Source organism: Melanotaenia boesemani, chromosome 12 (genome assembly GCF_017639745.1).
Source record: "Melanotaenia boesemani isolate fMelBoe1 chromosome 12, fMelBoe1.pri, whole genome shotgun sequence".
NCBI lineage: Eukaryota > Metazoa > Chordata > Actinopteri > Atheriniformes > Melanotaeniidae > Melanotaenia > Melanotaenia boesemani.
The window spans coordinates 30,202,018-30,224,962 of NC_055693.1; the positions used below are offsets into that span (position 1 = coordinate 30,202,018).

Here is a 22,945-nt window from a genome sequence, read left to right on the forward strand (position 1 = left end):
GAAAAACAATGAAAAAAAAACAGCAAGTTCTAATGAAACACAGAGCAAAGTTTCCACACAAGCCATGTTTATCATCTGATACTGTGTCATCTTATCATGTTGACAACTACAGTTTGATTTAATATCACCTTTGGATCTTGTGGAGCTATACCACCACACCACAGGATTCATCGTTACCATGCAGATTTGTTCACAACAAAGCTGATAAAATTGATGTGACAAAGCCTGCTGAATGCAGATTCCTTTGTTATCCTCTTGTCTGGCTGCATAATGTAATCCATAGCATGTGGTAAGGTGAAGGTTAATGTTTGCCAGTGGCAGAAAGCACTTTGTCATATTACAGAATAACATGCCATCTAGATGCATTATTGCCTTGCATGCAAGGCATAATTCATGTTGGTCAGACATGTCTAAGACTGAAACGTACTGTTTGCTTTATGTATCTTGCTGATACCATTAGACACTGCTCGCAGCTCGTATGGCAGATACAGCAGTGTGTCTGTGTATCAGGTATCCTCACAATGACATGTTTTTAGCACTTTTCCATTCAGATGTGAATGCAGAACGACTTGTCTTGCTGTGAATAAAATGAGAGCTTGTGTGGAAGGTCTAGTTGTTGCAGCTTTGCTTTTCAGTCAGACACTTTTATGATACATTAATAACGTCCCACTTAAAGAAAAGCAGAGTGCATGGTGGATAATCATAGGACTGCCTCTTTTTATGTTGCCTTTTGTGCATTTTTCTGATCTCCCATCCTCACCATATTGTGACTGCTACTGACGCTGGAATGCATAGGGAGTGCGTGTTGTACATGTTCATTAACTTTAGTCTTGCAATGCCACATAAAAAAAGAATCCCAAAAGTACTTGAGCAATGATGATGTTTGTTGTGTTTGCCTTTTGTCAAATCCGTCACTGTACATCAGGACCAAAAATCTCCACCTTGGTCTCGTCTTCGTTTTCCCAATAATACGCTACTGTTCTGTTTCTGCCACTTGCCTCTTGGAAATCACGTCAATCGAGTCGAGCAGATCATTCAGGCAGAAAGTCATTCGATGAAAAGCAAAGTGGATTCAGTCCATTTTAAAAATAAAACACTGTGCAGACTTTAGATCGTGCTTCACTCTGAAACATCAACCAGCAGCATGGGCACCAAGCCATCGGGTGAGAGAGGGTCTCACTTGAAACTTGACACCATGGATGATGAGACGTTTATCCTGGAGGTGGAAAATCACATTTGTACGAGAACACAAGTTCCTACTATAAAGACGTGACTATAAAACATGTGAGACAAGCTCGGACTGGCCAAATAACCGTTTGCTGGGTTATTGCCCTCTTTAAATGTCCACAAGTGTGACAACTATCACATGATGTTGATCACATGATCGAGCGAAGAATCCAGCCACGGCAGAGACGCCCTGGTGGTCCGGAAGGAAAGCTCAGCACAGCCGCTTCGTTTGGCTTCTGCAGCACTTCCATCCAGAGGGACCAGAAATGATGTGAGGATTGATCCAGCAACCTTCTGACTGAAAGACAGCTGATTTACTCTTGATCTGAAGGAGTCGGGGCGTTTTACCTTATTTATAGCTCATCCTGACTTAATTAATCAAATGCATGTTTAACCACTGGCCAACTGAATGGTCCAAAGCTACAATATAACCAGTGTGTTGCTGTGCAGTGATTTGTTCTCAGTTTTCTCTATTAAACATGTTGGTTTACAGATAATTCTGCTCTTCAGACACACACGTACACACAAACAGTAAGTGAGAATAGGGAAACACAACTGTTGAAAGTTTGAGCATGTTGTTAGAAGTTTAGAATGATTAATTCAGCTTTAATTTATCATCAGTTTAGTGTTTGTAATCTATAAATAATAAAGTACAGACTGCCTAACATAGAAGTTCCCTTTTTCCCATTAAGTAGGTGCCTTGAGCGAAACTGTTCCGAATTAATGTGCTGGCAACGTTCCATCTTAGCCACATATCCACAAAATGACTTTGTAATAGGATTTTATGCCCATGGTGGCAATAAAGTCTAATGAGGAACAACAGTCATTGAGAACACAACTGATCATTTACACAACAACATTACAGAGATGTCCGTGCTGCCATCAGGACAAAAATCCATAAAAATCAAAGGTCTTTATTCACTAACTAATCCAACTGAGATATGCCAAAATCTGCTTTGTAATCTTGTCAGACTTACCTGAGAATACACATGTTTCTTGACACATCTCCAAGGTCTCGAAGTTGTTCTCGTTGCCCCTGCAGCCACCATATTCAAACGGCTCACATTGTCCGGAATCTACGTCGAAGAAGAACCTGTGCTTGATGGCCTTGCATGGACCCACATCGGCTTTCAGGGCACACAACTCATTGAAGATGAGGTGCTCAGATTGTGCTTTGTGCTCTAAAGTGGGAGAGTAATGAAAGGAAAAATGTAAAAAACAAACCAACACTTTAGTATTATTTTTTCCCTGCAGAGCTCAGTGGAAGTTTTCTTTTTATCATTATTTCTGAGGGGAAAGAAATTAGGTCACAGCATCCAACTCTAACCTCAGGCTTGGAGATAAGGTGGAGTTGCATGTCAGTATAATTTCCAAATGACTTCAACGTAAACACTGTGACCGCGTACTTTCTTTTTTCTACTGGGCTGCAGAGACTGAGTGGAAAAATAATACTTTGACTGACAAAATACAAAATATTTTAAAATATGCAAATCAACACTCCCATAAAACTTTATATTTCTATTTTCATTAAATTGTATTAAATACATTACAAGACTGGGCCTAGGCCTCTAAATGTGGAATTATCAGTTTATTAATTTCTTGAACTCGCATTGAGAATGAAGGACCATCACTGAGCCCCTGCGGTAGGTAAGAAGTGACTCAGGTAGAGTGCTGCTGGAGGAGAGAAGGCTGAGTGAAAGCAGTGCATATTTCACAGCATGCAGCCCACGGCAATACTTTGCTCTGCAGCAGAGGGTTTTATTTATTGCACACAGACTGAAAAACTGGATCTCAATGTGGAGAATGTGTTGGATAATGAGTAGGAGGACTGTGATCAGGTTGTTCATATTGTGGGTGATGAGATCAGCACAGACACAGCTCTCTACTGTTACCATTCATAAAAGCTGCAAAAAGGTAACTAGAGCTCTGTCAACCACCGATGCAAGTGTTAAAACAGTATCTCAGTGTGCAGCAGGAAAATGGCTTTCACTGCCCTCATCCCGGTTGCTTTTAGGTCAGCTCTCTGATTTATCGCCTGCAGAGCTGCAGTTGCTTCATAACCCACTGAGATTATTGTCCAAAGGAGGGACAGATGGTCAGGGTTTGAGTGGAATGGTTTCATTATTATTATTATTATTATTATTATTATTATTATTATTATTATTATTATTATAGTGAATAACAGTTCATTATGTGTTGATATCACAAATTCTACCATCATATGATTTTGTTTTGATTTAGCATCCAGAGTTTGATGTGAGACTATATCACAAGCCGAATTCACACAATCACTTTCAATCATATCAAATCACAAAAACTAAAACTTTAAAACAAAATCTTTTTTTTACTGAGCTCAATCGCAGCAACAACAACCATAGTTGATCAAATTGCTGGACAGAGATATAACCAAGAGTAAATCAAGAATAAAAATATAGTACACATAAAATTATGCATGTTAATTTGCTTTACAAGTGACACCCCCTTCAAGTATCAGTGACTAAATAGGTCTTGAGCCTGGCCTTAAACAGAGGCATGTCCATGATGGAGCGTAACTTCAGGGGGAAAGAGTTCCAGAGTTACAGCCCCGCCACTGTAACTGCACCCCACTGTTTGCACCTGGACCGTGGGGCCACCAGCAGGTGTTGTTCGGAGCAGCGCAGGGCTCTGCTGGGCTTGTGGGGGTTCAGCATGTCCCATAGATAAAGAGGTGCAAGGCCGTGGACGGAGCAAAAAACAATCAGTAGGATTTTGAACTGAAATTCCGAGCTGAACCGAGAGCCAGTGTAGATATTCAGGACAGGAGTGATGTGGTCATGTTTACTTGTGTGGGTGAGGAGCCGGGCAGCTGCACAACACTATAAATATGTAAGGTCACAACAAAAGCCTTTTTAGGTTTCACTTATTTCTATATTTTAATGCCAACTTAACAAAATAATACAGCATCAAAGTAAAATAACAAAAGCATTCAATTCCAACAAAATTCCCTCTGCTGTGTAAACAATACATAAATACTAGCCTGGACTTTTCTCAGGAAACAGATGGACAAGGCTACAGGGACGAAACTTTTTTAACCTAAGAGGAGAATTTAGAAACACGGGGAAAACACATCTAACTAGCTTTTGACTGCTAGCTGCCCTTTAGCAGCATAGCTGCAATTAAAGCATAAGTAATATAATAGTGAAATAATCTAGATTTGCCATCATCTTGGTGAGAGAAGCTGATTTTGGGCATGTAGGCACCTTGTCATTGTTGTTAATGTAATCCTACAAAAACCATTTTATGATCCCTAATCGTGAATTTTCCGATAGTTTTCCAGCCTTATATTTAGAATTTTTATCATCAGGGGTCCTAAGTAATTATGAGTGCTATTTATTATCGAATGAGGCATTTTCTTGCCATGAGAAGCTGACTTTGGATGGAAGTGACACAGAAAACCTTTCATTTGTGTAGACATGCTAAAATCTTGCGAAGCATTGGTAAGTCATGTGACCGCAAAGGAAAATGTGAAAATTTAATTCGATCTCTGAGTTTTAAGAATCAGTATTGGATTTAATAAACTTGAATTGAATAATCGATTTTTTAAACCCAGACAAAAAAGGCACTGTGCTCAAGCCGAGTTGTTTTTGAACAATTAAACTATCCTTACAAAAGAGTTTGAGACTTGTTCAGCTCATCGTATCTGTATGATGCAACATGTTCTATCAGAACAAATCTTCTACCAGGAACCTGCCTTTTCCTATCAGCACAGCATTCAACAAACAATCCCTCTCCCAGCAGGGTAACGATTGCAGCAACTCACCATTTTAACCTACACCCCTCTCACCCATCCATTTCTAACTTACAACCACGCTCTGGGGACACGAGTCAAACACTCTCAATCTCCTTCTTTCCACCACTTTTTGGTATTGCTGTGAATGTTTGAAGAGAAAGACTGACTTTTAATTTATGAGCTTCTTATCATGGTTAATACCAAACCAGAGTGGGTGACATTGCATGCGAGTATATTAGATGTCAACACAGGTGACCTGGGTCCTGATGTGATGCCCAACTCCATTTGGTCATGTAAACACACTGTGTATCTGAACTTCAAGCTTTACTGGAAAATGTTGGAAAATCAAGTTTTTGCTCTTTGTTTGTGTCATTAAATGCCTCAAGCTTTTGTAAGACAGCCATTCCTTTCAGAGAATATTAAAGGACAAACATGGTGCAGACTGGACTTTGTAAACGACTTGTACATAAGAATGTTCAATAAGCCAGGATTTGTCTGTCTGTGGAGAAGACATAAAACACATCCTTCTTATTGATTTCTGCTCCTCTTGTCTGAGACTGGCACAAGTACAATAAGCAATGTGTTTTTCACTCATCTGTATCCAATAACCAGACAAATAAATATAACAGAGTAAAATATTTCAAAGTTCAGTTAAGATGTTTTCTCTGGAAACAAACTACAAATGACACTTAAAGAGATGTGAACATGTACTCATCACCTTTCAGACAGGTGACACACAATACATATGAATCAAAATGGTAGTACCAATAAAGCTTCATTCAGACATAGCCATGTGTAGGCGCACCAACACACACATTCACAATTCCCCAAATGAAGAAAACAGACTTATTTACTTAATATTTCATATTAGCTTAGCTAAGGGACTATGTTGTGTCTTTCTGAAAGTTTCTGAAGGCCTCTGTTTTTATCCATTAATGCTGTTAGGTAAGGATCTGTTAGGTCAGTTACATGACACACTCAACAACTCTGGGAAATAATCAACTTTTAACTCCTTTGTCATTCACCATTCACATATCAGTAACTTCTGAAATTGTGCAGCTGCACTTGCAGCATTAGCTTAACAAAACCATAATGTTTCACGACTTTCTTTGTTTTCCTCTGAGTATAGTTGTTATTAATTCAGTTCAGCAGTGAAAACACCATGAAGTCAGAAAGTTCGAACAGCTGTTATCTGATTATTAAGAACAAACACCAGTGTGCATGCCCATCCATTTAAATTTGTGTACATCGTTACTGGAGCCAACACAGAAAGATTACATTTGTGTTTCAAAATATTAGAGGAAAACAGGGTTATCCCTTAGACATGGTGCCAAAACACTAATTAAATAGAAAGATATCCATGTCTGAAAGGGATTTTAGTTAGAGAATATGCCTCTACCTTCTTACAAACACGACATACACTACCGTTCAAGTTTGGGGTCACTTCCCTATTGAATCCCATGGCAAAGTGACCCCCAACTTTTGAACAGTAGTGTAGATGACAGTTCTTTGTATCATAATACCTCAGTATTTATGTATCACCCATAGGCCACTTCCTACATCTGTATCTGTAGCACCCAACATCAGATGAGCATTTATTTCGCATCATGTCTTGATCTGGTACTAGTAATTGCTTTCCCATCCATAGAGAACACTTCAGTGGGCCAGATCAAAATAATTTAAAATTAATTTAATTTATAATTAAATCCCCATTAGTGTGAGCAAACGGCTGCAGCTATTATTCTTAGGGTCCGACACAAAATCAACAGTCAACCTAAGAATGCTTAGCAACTCAAAAACGAAGATGAACTGCACCAGTTACCTGACTCTGAGTTAGGCCTTCTCATCCAGAGAAGAGAGACCACTGTCCAGGCAGGGTATGGACATATGTAGGTGTTTTGGGATGTTTTGTACTGGAACATTACCAGTAGATCCTTTGGATACTGGGGTGGGATCTTTGTGAATTGGGTCTGATAACCACAGACACTATGAGTCTGATTTTAAGCCAGATGATTCCTTTTTAGCATTAATAATACACACCATGTACACACAGCCTTTAAATTAAATTTTTATATGCAAACTGAATCGCAATCCTAATATCCAGATCTATCTTCAGGTGTCCTCCATTCTACTGAATTCAGCCTAAAGGCCCATTTATGCTCCCATAAATGGGGACGTCCGTTTCAAGCATTGTTATACGTCGCCGCCCTTCATACTTCCATGTGTCTTTTACGTTGACCAGGTTATGACGTCCATTCATCCACCAGTGGGCAGTACTAAGTTCAGAGTTCTCTCTCACGTTCTGATGTCAGTTCTGGGCACCGGTTGGTGACCTCGTTGTCCTCATCTCCTCCAGTTTCTATTCTTCTTCTTTGGGTTGTTCCTTTCGGTGGTCACATGGCAACTATAAAGCTCAAAACTGACCCCACAGTTTCCAGTGGTTTTGTTCCATTTGTTGCTTCAAGCAACGGATCCGCAAGGCCCCTGAAACGCACCAATTATTTACATAAACGATGCAGAAGATGGGCAAAAGTGTCCGTTCGTCTATGTATCCATCTTCTGCGTCAAGCATAAATGGCCTATAAGGAAACACAGTTGTGTTCATACAAAACATAAGCAAAGTCCCTGGAAGCTATGGAACAAATCAGCCAGCTCCATGAATTATGAACCATGTTGAAAAGGGAAGCACATTTTAGATTAATCCAATTTCAATTGGCAGCTTGTGTTGAGTAATGCTGACAGCTCCAGCTTGGCCAAGATTTACTCTGACACATTTGGATAAAGATCTGAGTTCCTCAATGTTGTGCCAAGAACTTCAGTAATTCTTAATACGGGCAAGTCTAGTCTGTCTGAGGCCCAGTCCTAGCTTGTTTGGTGCACAATCAGATTGTTCTCTATCGCTTCATTTCAAGGTCCCTTTGCAAAGGGGATTGAATTACCATCTGTACAGGAGCCATAGTGTAGTAAACAACAGGAAACAGCCCGTTATTAAGCGGCTAAATGACAAAACATAGAGAAGATATTATTATCTGGAGGACAGTTTAGTAAGACCTTCACACCTCCAGTACTTTAACCATACAGCACAACTTTTATGATTTTGCTTTATATTGGAAAACGTAGTCATTTCATAAAGTTCCCTCCACTCTTTATATTAAAAAGTGTGAATGATGCACCACTAACAAACTAACAAACAATAACTCTGAAGAAGGATCTGAGATTCTTTTCTGTTTAACCACAATCAAAGATGATTCAGAATTTTGCAGATCAAAAGGCAATAAAGTTACGGGGAATTAAGTATTAAATTAAAATAAAGTCTGAAAATATATTAAATTAAAGAAGCTAATATGAGTTGCATGTTTAACTGGCACATACTATGTTTAGTGTTGGCATGCCAGGCTACTTATGTCTTTGTCTCCATGGACTGAAACATACGTGTTACATTCACTTATTTACTATGCGGATGAACAGTTTACAAGTACAGCCTCCACTTAATAAAAGCTATATGCTGACTTGCAACAGCCAGGACAGTTAGCTATGCTTTTATAAGGAAACCAAAAGGGTGCATCAGCTGTGCCAATGCAAGTAGGCATGCAACACAAGAAAGGCTATCAGTGTTTATGAGAGCCGTGCCCTGAGGCCAGTGGACAAAGGGCTGAAGGTGAGTCACAGCCTATCCCAACATTTTACAGATGACCTCACACATAATAAGCTTGTGATCACCTACTCGTTCAAAAGGAATGAGCTGAGGTGTGCAGACTTTTACCTGGATCTAAGTTTTGGTGTATATACTAGAACTCTGTTTCCTACTTAGCTTTCATGTGTCTTTTTGGAGCTTTTTGGGTTTTTAGGAGCATAATACGGTAATCTCTTTATGAAGTTTTGCTCAATAAAACCAAATAAATATGTTACAATACAACCTTTCTAGTGTGAAGTGAGTAAAAATATCAAAATGGCACAAAAAAGTTAAGATTTTTTCTCAAAAACAGTGCAGGAGGGTTAGGACAATCTTCTCTGGTCCTTTGAAAATGCATATTTATTATTCGGATGAAGCTGGAGGTTTTCCTGCTGCACTGCTGCACAATTGATAGTCTACAGTTACAGTCTGGCAATTATCATTTAACAACTTATTCCAAAGCATATTGTTTCAAATGTTTTCCCCTCATGCATTAGTGAAATAAGTTATTGTATTAATTAGTTAACAGTTTTATCAGTAAATATCTTGTAGCAATTAAACAACAGCATTGGAGTTGGGGTCTGCAAGTGTATATTTATAAAGAAAAGAAACAGAGTTACAATATTAAACATTATGACAAGGTTGTTTTATTCTGACCTGCCTACAATCTGCCTGAATGTGGGCTGTTGCAGTCTGTACTGAAACTGCACTTTTGTTGCAAAATGTTGGTTATTTTAGCTTCGTTTTTCCATTTTACGCTGTCAAAACATCTCAATAGAAAAGTCTCATTATATACCTCTGCCTGTCCAATATTCTAGTATATGGTCTTGTCAGCAGTGTTAAGAAGCCCCACTCCATGTTATGTTTGTGGCATACACTGGACCTACTCAACATCCAGATATAGAACTAGAAACATAAAATGCAAAGATACTAATAATCTGCAGAAATATTTGTATAAAATGGGTAAAATAAATAAATATATTAAAGACACTTATCACCAACCCCTTGCTGCATTTAAATTTGTTCTTCAAACAAAATGAAAAATACACAAGTCTGTCTTTCTGCTATAATGATCCCTGAAAACAGCAACCCAGAGCAGAGCTCTCTGCGAATACAGAAATGCAAATGTCCTTTTGTTTGTACAAGATGAATCAAATAAGGGAGAAAAAAAGAAAGAAAACTAAAAGCTGACAACGAAGGCGGAGGTTTTATCACCCTGCTTGGCTGCTTGCTGGAGGCTGTGACTGTATCAACATAATGGTACAATGAGAAGATTTACCCAGACATATTAGGGCAAATGTTTTATACTTGTCAGAAAACAATGTTTGAGATTAAGATATTGTTTTTTTTTTGGCAGGATGATAACCTAAAACACACATCAAATAGCATAAAATAAAGTTAGAAATTAGGATATAAACTATGAGGGGCCGTTTGAGACATTATTCAGAATTACCCTCTCACAGACACATGTGAAATTTAAGTCATTCAGACATTATATTGAAACCTCTCAAATATTATACTGAAATCATTCACACATTATAGTAAAACCTCTATACTGAAATGCTCCTATACACTATATGATACCTTAACCTAAAGAAAACTTAAACTGCAGCTGCAACTACAGTAAAAACGTTACTCAGATAAATTTAGGAGTGGCTCAGGAAAGGCCTAGTGTAGCCTAAAACCTGGTGACTTTTCATGAAATGCAAACTGTCTTAATTAGTTTTGCTTTTTAATACCAACACTGAAAACCTGCTGCCTGCCAAAGAGCATTAAGAACTACCTGGGCTGCCTCTGAAAGAATAAGACATCCAGAATGTCAAGAACAGTCCTGCAGCACATTCATTTAATATGATACACGGTCGTAAAATGTAAGACCTGCTCATCTTTATTGCCATGAAAGTGATATTGATCAACTTCAAAATTCACACAGTCCCACAGATGAGTTATTGCTTCATCCTTTTGCCATCTTTTCTTCCTGCTTTGATTAAATCTGCTGTTGCTTTTACCTTGTGTTCCAATGTCTTCTCTCTTTTCTTTCAGCTTCATGACTGCATTTGTTTATCTAATGACAACACCACCCTCTTTACATGAACATGCACATATCCAGAGCAAGGCCGGCTTTACGCAGGGGCAAGAGGGGGCAGTGCCCCCTCAAACAAACATTCTGCCCCCTCAATCAAATGCGCCGAAATGGGCAAATCTCTCCAAACGCTCTCTCCCCTCTGTACTGAACGCTGTGTGTCGGAGCTTCACAGGATCCATTGTACTGTCTTCAACAAGTCCTTCCCACCACCACAGAAAACAACCAATCAGTGTTTAGTATGCAAATGAGTTGACATACAGCCTGATCTTGCGGTGTCATATTTCTCCCCCTCGTAGAGAGAGCGGCTGCTGAGCTCCAGCGGTAAAACTTATAGAGTAAAGCTCTGTTAAATGTGTTGTAGCGATACTGAATAAATACTTATAATAACAGACGTATTTATTGCATCTATTCTGTCAACTGGGGTTTGTTTCTGTTCTATTTAAACGTGTCTACGCCTGTTAGTAGGAGCAGTGATCAATCACGCACGGGCCATAGATGTGACTGCCTCCTCGGTACTAGACTGAGGGAAAACGAGCTGCGCATATGAGACCCCTCAAGCTCCGCCCAGCCTTTAGTTCAGCATGCTAGTTTGAAGAAAAAAATAACAGAAAGTTTCACTCTACATTCCCGCTGCTTTCAGCAGTTCAGCTCAGAGCTTCATGTATGCCTTGTTGGTTCTTAAAATTTTGATGAAGGATCATTTAGTTTTTACTCATTTTCATTTATTATTATCATTATTTCCCCCTGAAGGTTCACTGCCTTATTTTGGTAGGGGGTTTAATTTTTTGCTCTGTTATTGTTGTGCTTGATAGTTATGATTCTTTAATCATTATGGTCTATATACAGACAGAAACAAACACACAGATAGTTGAGTTTATTGTTATTAGTTTCAAATTTATTCAAAATGCTTAGACATCTAATGGCTGTCCAATAGGGCAATTGTTATTTTGTTGGTTGTTAAAGCTTTGATAATGGATCATTCTTTTCTTTTTTCTTACTTCATTTTGTTATTGATATTTTCTGTTCCCCCCCTGAGGGATTGCCACCTTATTGTGGTCAGGGGGTTTGCGTGCCTCAGTGACTCTAAGAGCTATACCAGCAGGAGCTTTGGTTTCAGGTGGGACACCCAAGCTGGACAGGTCTTAGAGTAGAGGCCTGACAAAGTGCAATCCATTTCTTTGAAGTTGGACTCCACTAACAGCACAGTTCCGTTAAAGAAACACTTAAAAAACAACAACAAGAAAATGCTGAAGTATGTACTCATAATGCCCCCTTCAAATTTATGCCTGCCCCCTCATGTATGCATTCCTAGAACCGGCCCTGATCCAGAGTCAGGACAAGCTGGGCAGACTTACTGGGTGGTTACCAGATCACCATCCTTTCTTAGTAAACCAGATGACACAATGAAAAAGACTGATTGCTTTTCAACTCTAGACAAGTGAATTAATTAGCCAATCCCAACCAGGAACAGCAACATGATGTGTTTACATGTAACCAAGACAACTAGCATTACAGCATCTGTGAGAGCGATGGCCTTGTTATAAAAATAATTCATTTCTGGCCCTGGTTATGACCAAACCTAACCCACTAATGTTGTTATTTAAACCTGACCAAGATGTGACAGAAGTGTTTACATGTTATTAACTGAATGTAACTCAGAAGTTGATCTTAAGCATGCATCATGAAAGCTCCTAAGTTCCTGCTCCACCTAACTGGCAATTTTGCTGGTTTTATCTGTCTGAGCTCCAAGTTTAAATTTTTTTTAATATATAATTTTTGAAGGGCAATTTTGTTTACAAAACAGAGACTTTATCATACTTATTGGTTTCGGTTGTGTTTGGTTTTCATTCATTGATAATGAGACTGAGAGTCCGTTCTATTTAATGTTTTGTTATTTAAAATTTCTTCCAGTTCCAGTTTAAAATGTTCTTTAGAAATGAAAGTTTATTGGTCTGTGAAAGGGTACTTGCATTATTATGGCATTGTCATTATATTAGTTGAAAATGGTCTCAACATGACAATATTATCGCTTATCACAATAATTTCTGAGAAAATTAATCGCACACCAAAATTTGTTATCGTGACAGACCTTACCACTTTGCCATCAAATGAGTCCAGAACGCAGAATTTTTAGGTCGGAAAGTTATGCAATGTGTCTTTAACAAGCTGCTGGATCCATTTAATTTGAATGTGAAGTGTGTTAACCTTTAAACCCGACCTATGAAAAAATGGTAAGAAAACTAAATTTTTTTAAATATGAGGTCATTATTTGGCCCTTTATAAAATGTAACAAAAATTAATTTTTGGGGTGTGGATATCTATATATCATTTATTACCATGTGATATTTTAAAAATATTATAATAAGGTTTTTGCTTCTGGGTATCTATTAGGGGACAGAAGTCAAGTATCAGATTGAATTCAACAGGATTTTGAGCAAAGTTTATACCATAAATTGAAGCAAAATGTCTCAGAAAATGTATGTAACAAATGTGTCATGTCAGGCTCTCATGGGTTAAAGCAGGGGAACATTTAAAACCTGCAGGACAGTGGAGTTTGAGATCCCTGTTTTAAAGCAACATCACTGAACAACAGCAGATTTTGGCTAATTCAACATCCGCCTTGTATTCTGTTTTTCCTCTGGGCTCTTTACAGCCACTACAGTAAGTCCAATGATGATTACTGGCTTGTCCTTTTCTGTATCAGTTTTTTCCCCTCAGTTTTTTCTCTTCCTCCAATAATGTCCTTTCACATTTCTTTGCTGAATTAGTCAAAACAGCTAATAAGCTGACATTTGGTTGCTGGTTTGCTGGTGTCATAAAGTAAGATGCAACTGTCACATGATGCCTGGGGCTGGAAATTAGAAGTTGTAAAGTGTGTGTTCTCAGCCCTGGGGCGCTGCAAGGCACGGACAGCTCCAGGAATGTATGTAATAAATATCAGTGTCCCATCAAAACAAGTTGGAAGTGCAGAGTTTTATGGTCAGAAACTTAATTTTGCTTCAACGGCACCATGAATATGTTGAACCTGCTTCATCATTCTGACTCGTTAACATCATCAATGGTATTATCTGTGTTGACTTGTTTCAAATGAATTTGGTGTTCTTGGAATATTACAAGTCTTCAAAATACTGGAAGAATCTAAAAGACAAGCTAACTTTAGGTGTGACAATAGATAATTGATGTACATGAAGCCTCTAAGAGCAAAAAAAAGTTTGGTTTAGTTCAGAAATGGTCACAATCAAACTAAACAATAACAATCATGCAGATTTCTTATGGCTTCCTTCCAGCAATAATCCACAAAATATCCCACAAACACCAGCATTTTCCTTCCAATGGCTCATCATGTTAGAAGACCAATGGGAGCCTTCGGCACCTTCCAGAGCACTTCTGCCTGCAGATCAAAGGAATCCTACTGAAACACGGACATGTTTGTGCCTCTAGGACAAATGTGTTGCCATTTCTATGAACAATAAAAGCTCTGAAAGCTCACTTGTGTGGTCACAAAACACACTAGGGGCTTGCCTGAGGGATAAGCTTAATCTATTCATGTATTCATGTTTGGTTGGCAACACTCTGGGTCCTGTATAACTCAGCACACAGTACAAAAAACACCCCCTGTAATGAGTGGAAAGCAGAAAAACACATGAGAAATGACACTATCTTCTACCAGAATGAGCTTATGGAACTCTGCATCTCTCTGTGCATATTATCTAGTGTTACTAAAACAGATTGTGACTGTGCTTTGCTCCTGACTTGTAAGGCTGCAGGGAAACCTGCTTAATTATCTAAAAGGCTTGTGAGACCCATGCATTTTTAATCAGAGCCTGTGTGTTGGTATAGCAGGTGGTAGGGGAGGAGAAATACAATGAGCAAGTTAATTGTTGCACCACTTGATAGCATTTGTGGATCCATTTGTCAGTGCCAAACTAGATTTACTGTTTATCTCAGCTTGCCTTTACTACCCAGAACCTTATTAGATTATATTATTTGACTCTACTTTTCCAGCAGAACACTGTGGCCAACAAAGCTAATAGAATACAAACTTTCTGTCTGGTTTGTGGCTTTAACTCCATTCATAAATATAGTGAACTTAAATAGCTGTTTTATAAATCCAACTGACTTTGGGCAGCTTTATCTTTTCCTATCTAAGTTGAGCCTTCACCTGTCTCCCACCAGGTTTTAAAAACAAAATAATACAAGAAAACCACAAATCCTTCTCACTTCAGTGATTCTGCCAATTCACATTCCTACACCTGCAAAATCCAAGCCCTGGCAAACCAACGCTTGTCAGTCAATGATACTTATGGGGGCCGTGTCCAGGTTGTTCTTGGCTAATCAGTTGGACAAAATATGTCTCCCTGGATGGGACTATAATGAGAATACGTGTGACAGATTGGAGACAGATATCCACAAACTGCTCAAGCCTGAACCAGAAGTGAAGCATGCATCCGTAGGGGCCAAAATGTTTGTCTGATCCCTTTAAACAGAGGATGGTGACTCGGTCCAGATGGAGCATATGGGAAACAATAATGTGGGCACAAGTTTGCCATAAGCTTCACACGGCTTCTTGGGGAGAAAGTAGTGCAGCACCATCTGCCAAAGTGAGGAAGTCCCACTTACAAAAGAGTCAGTGAATTATTCATCACATCACTTGCAATAATATCCAAAGGATCCTCAAGAACGATGGTGTAGAGACCAATAATAGAAAATGTTTAACTCAAAAGGCTTTCATTTCAAAGAGCACTGGCAGAATTTAATGAGACTGTGTTGACCTGTAATTGATTGAAGAGAACCAGGGAATCTGAACAACTGTATAAAAATACATAACCTGTTTCAGCATTGTTGCTCACTAGCTGCACATTGAGGGAATGTGGCAATATGTCATCTAAGAATTAAAGACTATAAATCTGCTATATTACATAATCTTAAGTTTGGTGCCAGTTTTTAAAGGGAAAATAATAAATATTTTAATGTCATGGAAATGACTCTGCAGTAGTCGTTTTTATCAGCTTTAGTAAGGATCAGTGGGAATATAACACCCGGGTGCACAGGCTAATCTGCAAGGAGGCACTTGGGGCATTTAGAATGGGTACAGTTCCATTTCTTTATAGAAACCCACCTTTACCACCTGTAATTTCTTAATGGAGGCTCTAAAACTGACAGTTAAATTAAATTTTTTTTATATAATTTTTATTTATTTCATTCAATAAACCAAAACAAAATTTAAAATCAAACATTTTTTCAATCAAATTTGAAATGAAAAAGGAGCAGCACAAAGTAAAGTCTTATGATATCTGCCCCTTTCCCACTTAGCCATCAATACAATTTATACACATTTTAAACAAAATCATATACTATGTGATACTATATCAACTTTCACTTTGTTTATTATATTTGTTTAACAACACTGCTTTCATTTTTATTTTAACTTTAACAGCTAGAAATGAGAAAAGAGGAGAAACTGATCAATTTAATCTGTGTACATGATTGTTAGTAGGTCACTCGCAGTCCCACTGTGTGGGGCTGATATCCACACATGTCTAATTATCTCAAGCAGTTGTGTTTCTTCATAAATTGTGGTCCTGCATGCAGTCTGCAGGCTGCAGTATAATACCATAACTTCATATCGCTGTAGCTTCAGAGGCTTTTCTCCTTGCTGCTATAAAATTTCTATTGGCCAAAATCGGCCTAATCTCACACATTCTCATTTTAAATTTTAGGATGTGATGCTAGTGTTACAGGCCCCAACACCATCTGCTCTTTAATGGTCCATTTTATCACCCATTCAACAAACCACACAGTACAGAGCTAAACGACTTTAGATAAAGCCTTAAAAAACAGAGCACTGTATAGTTATCTCTGTGCTATAGTTTTGTCTTCTGTTGCATTTGCAAAAGACAACACACAAAATCAAATCCAACAACAGCACAGCTGCTGAGTACTAATGACATGGAAAGAACAGAAACCTGCTGGATTTGCACTCATTAAGTAGCTTCTAATTTCCTCTTAGTCCAGAACTCAGTTTTCTTAACTACATCAATACACCACGTCCCATTCAATGAAGCTGTCATTTGTCAAACAATTGGACGACCTTTAAGGGCTTTACAAACTGCAGTCTTTAATGTTTGGGTCTCAGCTTCCTCTGCTTTGACATGGACTTGGTTGCAAGGCTGAATCAATAGGTCAGACAGAAAGCGAGAGAAAGGGGTTCATTCCCCATCTGTGCAAATGTCATTCTCAGCCGACTGTCCTGTAGATGCACTCTATCAGGAGATCGATATCACAGTCTTGTTCTGCAGTGCAGGTTATCATTCAAGCAACACAGATGAGGAAAAAGGAAATACTTGTTCTGTTGGCAGTAGAAGAGTGAAAGTGAGGTAGAAAGTTTGGAAGTATGTTTTCCTCTGAGGGATTAACCCCTGCTGCTGCTGGGGTCACAATTGAGGGCAAAATGATTACATATGCGGGGCTGCCTGCAGTCTCCCTTTGTTTCATGACTACTTTGTCAAAATCAGCAGAGTCCAATCACTTCTCTTTTGTTTTCAACAAAAAAAGATTAGCAGGATTTGCAGAATCATAAGCAGAATTCTCATCAAGGAGGCAAAATAGCTGTTTAATAGAAAATTTAATCATTGTTGAATTTTAAAGTTTTTTTTTGTTTTTTTTTTTTTTTCACAAATTCATACCAGATGGTGCACGTTTGTATAGACTTATCTGTATGCTGGAGTATACAGCATATGTATTAGCTAAATGCACACATCAGCTGCTCAAGTTAAACCAGTAGTACTGACAGAACCTTCATAGCTTCATTGGTCAAAAATGACACGTTTTCCAACAGATATGCAGCTTGCATGTTGTTACATGTGGTGGAGATGTTCAGTGTGTCTGTGCGTGGTTCAGCATGTTGCTTTGTCATTGCTGATGTTTGACATCTTGTGCTACGTTGACAGTCGGTGGCATTATTGGCGAAACGTGCTAGCACAAGTTAGGGTTACATTACATTGTCCTATTATAGATTCTAGCAGGAAGTAAAGAGAGTATCTTTCTAAGGAAAATCTAAACACTTAAATATTTGGTTCGTTTGCAAATTCTTCAAAGTGAGTTTATCCCTAGTCTTGATTAAAAGTTTCACTAGTTTTAGTTTAACTAAAATAAATAAATATATGATTTAATATATATGATTTAAATATAGTAATTAATATATAATTGTAAATAAACTATTTATTCTGCATTTGGATTTCGAGAAAAAGTTTCACTATAAAACCATATTACAATTTCATTGTTTAAGTCAGCTTTAAGCAAACATGACTACTTGTAAAATTGTAAAAAATCCATGTGGGTTTGACTGGGGAGTGGTGGCCTAGTGGGTGCAGAGGAGGGCTTCATTCTGGAGAACCTGACATAAACCCTCAAATCATATCAAATCAAACTTTATTTATAAAGCCCTTTTCATGCCAAAGGCAATACGAAGTGCTTTAAATGATTAAGAAATTTAAGCACAATTCAATGCATGCATTTTAAAAACAATTCAAGCCTTTACACAACAAATAAGAATTACATAAAAATTAAAAACACTCATTAGGATCTTTCACACAGTCGCACAATCACACAAAGCAACCCCAACCCCTGAACTTTTAGGGAAGACCAGAGAGCAGGCCATTACACTAATCTAAACTACTAGAAATAAAAGCATGCATCAGCACGTCCGTGCTGGCAAGAGAGAGAAATGGGCGGACTCTGGCAATGTTTTTAAGATGATAAAATCCTGTTTTTGATATTTTTCTGATGTGTGGAGTAAAATCTAGAGTCGAAAAGAACACCCAGGTTTCTCACACACTGAGAGGGATTACAATTATGTAGTTTTGATAAAATGATCTCTCTCTCTTGCCCTCGGAACCGATAATTAAAACTTGTTTTGTACTGATTGAGCTGTAAGAAGTTCTCTGCCATCCATGACCTAGTATCTATAATACAGTTTAAAAGGATGTTAGCTATCAGCGTCCAAAGACTGAAGAGGTCTGGGTAATTTTTTAATGAAACCTGACAGATGTGCAGTCTTCCAAAGAGCTAAAAATATAGAGCCAGCCTAAATAAAGCAATAACAAATGATTTCATGACCAAAAAGTGGCACAAAACCTTTGTAACAATGTACTCTGAGTGATCCTGCTCAGTTTTACAATAAGTACCTTCTCCAGAAAAACTAACAAGGTTTGCAAGGTGTTCCTGGCCAAATATGACACATCTTACTCCATTCTCTCCAACGCATTTTACTCTTAATGGAAGCTGCCCTATATCAAACAACAGACACTTTCTCATCTTATAATTTCTGACACGAAATGTGATGCAAGTACAATATGTGGCTGTGGATAAAAGTACATTTACAGACAAGAATATACTTGCTTTTAACTACACATGCTTGTTTATTGTGGCTGCCTTGAGTATTTTGTATTTGTGTGAAGTGTTGTTTGTGCATATCCTCAGAAATTAGCACTACATGCTCCCAAGCTGCAACATGTAATACCAGGACCAATTTGACCAGATGTGAGGTCACACTGATCAAAAACCTGATGTCATTTTTTCTGCTGAGATCTCAAAATGAACCAAATGCAAGCCTCCTCTATTGTTTTCTTGTTTTTTTATTTTGTTCAAACCCTTCAAATTTGTCAACTCCCACTGGTCTAAATTCTCAATGTGCTCCCTAGTGGACTTTTATAATAACAAATAAAGTACACAAGCAAGTATGAAAGAATTACGTGTGCAATGCAACCTCTTTAATTAGCAAATGAGAGGTTAAAAAGCATGTATATTTTTGGCTCTAATATATTTTCTGGTCATACAAGGTTCTGCTAACAACCATGAAAAACAAGGTAATCACAACATTTTATCCTCCAAGAGCTGAAGTAAATTATACCGATTATCTCACATTAATATAACCTTCTGTAAAATGTTTGCTCTTCTGACACTTAACTCCTGCCTAATCATTGCTACAGACATTTATAGACTGAAAGTAACCACTATTATTAGATTTTATCCACTGAAGTGCACACATGTCTGTCCAAAATTCAATCTGTATCCATCCAATATTTCATCCAAAGAGATAAACTTCATGTGTGGATTTCTTCTCACCCAGAGCTTTGTCACTGGCAGAGATAAACAAGAAAATTGATGACGGTTGATTTGTTTTTCTCCCACAACAGAGAGGCACCAAATACCATTTTGGACCAGAGTTGTGGAGCATGTTTTCATTTTTTTGATGGATTAGCTTGAACCTGACACGGCTCTCATATCAGCGGATTCTCAAAGTTAAGGTTGAAAAGCTAAAAGAAAACAGAGCTACACACAGTCCGGGTAGATGATTTCTATCTCTACATACTTCATTTAGGTCCTTCATTTATGAGTTTACTGATAAACTTTTTCCATCTACCATCCTCCACATCTGCCTTGTCTGAACTGGCTCAGAATGTACACAAAGTGATTTATTTTCAACAAGTTCAGACTTACTTCGCCCTCTTTCTTTCATGCAACATGACTTTTGTTCACTCTGCTGACATTAGCTGTTATGGTTGAGATCTTTTAGTCATCACACCCACGTTTAAAGAGAGGTCATTTTTGATTATTTAGTTTTTAGGTCTTTTATAATATGAGGAAAAAACACATGCAGTGCAAAAAAAGTCATGCTGCAGATTAGCTGCTCATGAGAATGCAAATGTCTGCAACCCTTCTTGTGAGATTAGCCAGCCGGATTAGTAAAATGTCCGTTAAATGAGGTTGAGACATCACATGTGAACAATGCAGGTAATCCTGCAGAGCATTTACAGAGAGCAGCTGAGCGTGCTGATGAGTTGCATGACTGAACATCAACTGTGGACCAATTTCTCTGCACCTTTTCAACACATTCGTTGTACCTCTGAGCTCCTCAGTCCCTATACACCTCAGGATCTCAGGTCGGCTGACTAACTCCTCCTGAGTGTGTCCAGTACCAGCCTGTTCACCTTGGCCCTTAGCACTGAATGACATGTTGACTATTTGATCAGATTTTATTTTATTTTATTAATTTATTTATTAATGTAGTTCGTATGCTATGTGTTTTAATAGTTTTAATGTTGCGTGCACATTGTAGCCCTTTGTTCAGCTTGTTTGCTTGTTGTTTTTAAAGTGTGTTATAAATAAAGTTGCAGCTGCATTCTCCAGTTTTCATGAGTAAAAACGACAAAACTGAGATTATCTTTTATCAATATGGTTACTGCAGATTCCTGTTAAAAGAAAATAATGCAATATCGCAGTCACGTTTCTATAAGACATGTTGCTTATTTCCCAGTACAGACGCTTATCTCATACAAGTTCTGCATCCTGTAAGACACTAACTTCCCCAAATTCTTCCTCTTTAATTATGTTCACATCTATCATCAAAATGAGTCATGCAGGAAACTGTACCAAAGCCTTATCCATCCAGACACCATGCTGAACTCATCTGCTTAAACTTTCCAGGCCAAGAAAAAGATCGCTCACATTTTTTTAAACAAATGAATGAGTCACGAAGGCATGTGAACTGTAGAATAACGTTCACCCCTAATTAGTATTCCTGTTTCTGTCATTCACCCCTCCATGAAACACCAGTTATGTGTCAATCTTTAAGAGATAAAAGTTCCCTGTAAACTTCAGAGGCAACGTCAATGTGGGACTCTACATACAATGTCAACATGCAACACAGATAAAAGGACATTTGAGGCTTATTTAGACAAGTTATGCTCCAGGAATAAGGAAGATAGATCCTGAAAATTCAGAAAAATAACCATGTCACTCCAAATGCTGGCCACGTGATCCTATTTTTAACAAACCACCACAGCTGCAGTGGTTCAATTAGTCAGAGTTAGAGCAGGAGAAAGCTGAACATTTTATTTGATTTGTCTGACCTTTGATGACAGCCTCCCCATCAGGGGGGTCAGCATTAAATATCACAGCAAAGTACAGCATGAAGATGCATTGCCCACTCCATTCAGATCTGTCTGAAAAGATTGAATTTGGAGAACAAACTCGGTTTGACCTTAAAATGTACCGCCGTCCTTTTTGTTAACATCTGAATTTTAGAACAGCTCAAGATTATTAGATCACTTGAAACTGCTTCAGTATCTAAACAGTTAAACGTTAAATATAATTTACAGCAATTAAATTGGAGTTTTACCTTTGCTGCTACTGCAGGGTTGGATGTTTTCTCTCGCAGTACAGAGACTGTAGTGTTATGCAAGAATACAAATATATGAACTAATAACATGTAACATGCTGTTATGGTCCCTGAAATTCTGTACCTTTATCACTACAGAGGAGTTTTATAAATTCTGGTAAAGATGTTTGTGTTTGTCCCTGAAATTTGCCATTCAAACATGAACCCAACAAGCTGGATTTTTTATTTATTTTTTTGGGTCACAAATTTAAATGGTCAGATTCCTTAATTGCTGACAAAAGAATATCTAACAAATTAAGATATGTCAGCCCTTAGAGAGGGAGCATTTTCATTAGCATGGTTTAGGTGTTAGCTACTGCCAGTTACAAGCTAACCTGAACCAGTATTCTGCACTGAGGGAGGTAAACATGGAAGTTCATGTAAAATGCATCTGCACAGCAAAGCTCTTCTCACAACTCAGAAATGTAAGCATTATTACAACTTCAGATGGAATATGGGGACTTCTAATTTTGAGCCACACAATCTTCCACTGGAGGCAGGGCAATTGAGTAACAGACCATGAGACGGACAGCCAGGGCAACGTTATAGCACTGTGCTGAGTGTATGGTTCCAGGAGGCAGGTTAGAGACCAGTGATTGTTGGACTGGAACTCCATGCCAGTACTTAGTACATTAGTTAATAGGGGTGTGGGGGAAAAGTCTTTTTAGAAACATCACAACACGGACATGGACGATTTGGAAACAATGTGCAAATGCTTAAAAAAATATTTTTCAACTGTTAATAGCAAAATGTTGAGGAACGGAAAAGGTGTTAATTGCTCATAACTGCAGAAGTGCAGCACCTGAACAGTCTATGATATACACATAACAGCCTGAAATCCGACTGGCACCCTCTGCATTTAAAGCTGTGTGGAAGCACTTCAGCTTCTCTGTGTGGCTTCATTTGCTCGTTTGGGTAGGTGTGCATGTGCAAAGCAACTGATACGGATCAAGGACGTGAACTCTGACA

General features: G+C 38.2%; 1 protein-coding gene across 2 annotated transcripts in view; it reads right to left on the bottom strand.

The window, feature by feature from the left end:
- Positions 1 to 22,945, bottom strand: part of tfpia (tissue factor pathway inhibitor a) — a 53,503-nt gene that overhangs the window by 21,862 nt on the left and 8,696 nt on the right. For both annotated transcript variants that reach the window (XM_042001463.1, XM_042001462.1), the window contains exon 2: positions 2,205 to 2,408. In XM_042001463.1, the coding sequence (XP_041857397.1) occupies positions 2,205 to 2,408 (204 nt within the window). The remainder of the gene's footprint in view (positions 1 to 2,204; positions 2,409 to 22,945) is intronic.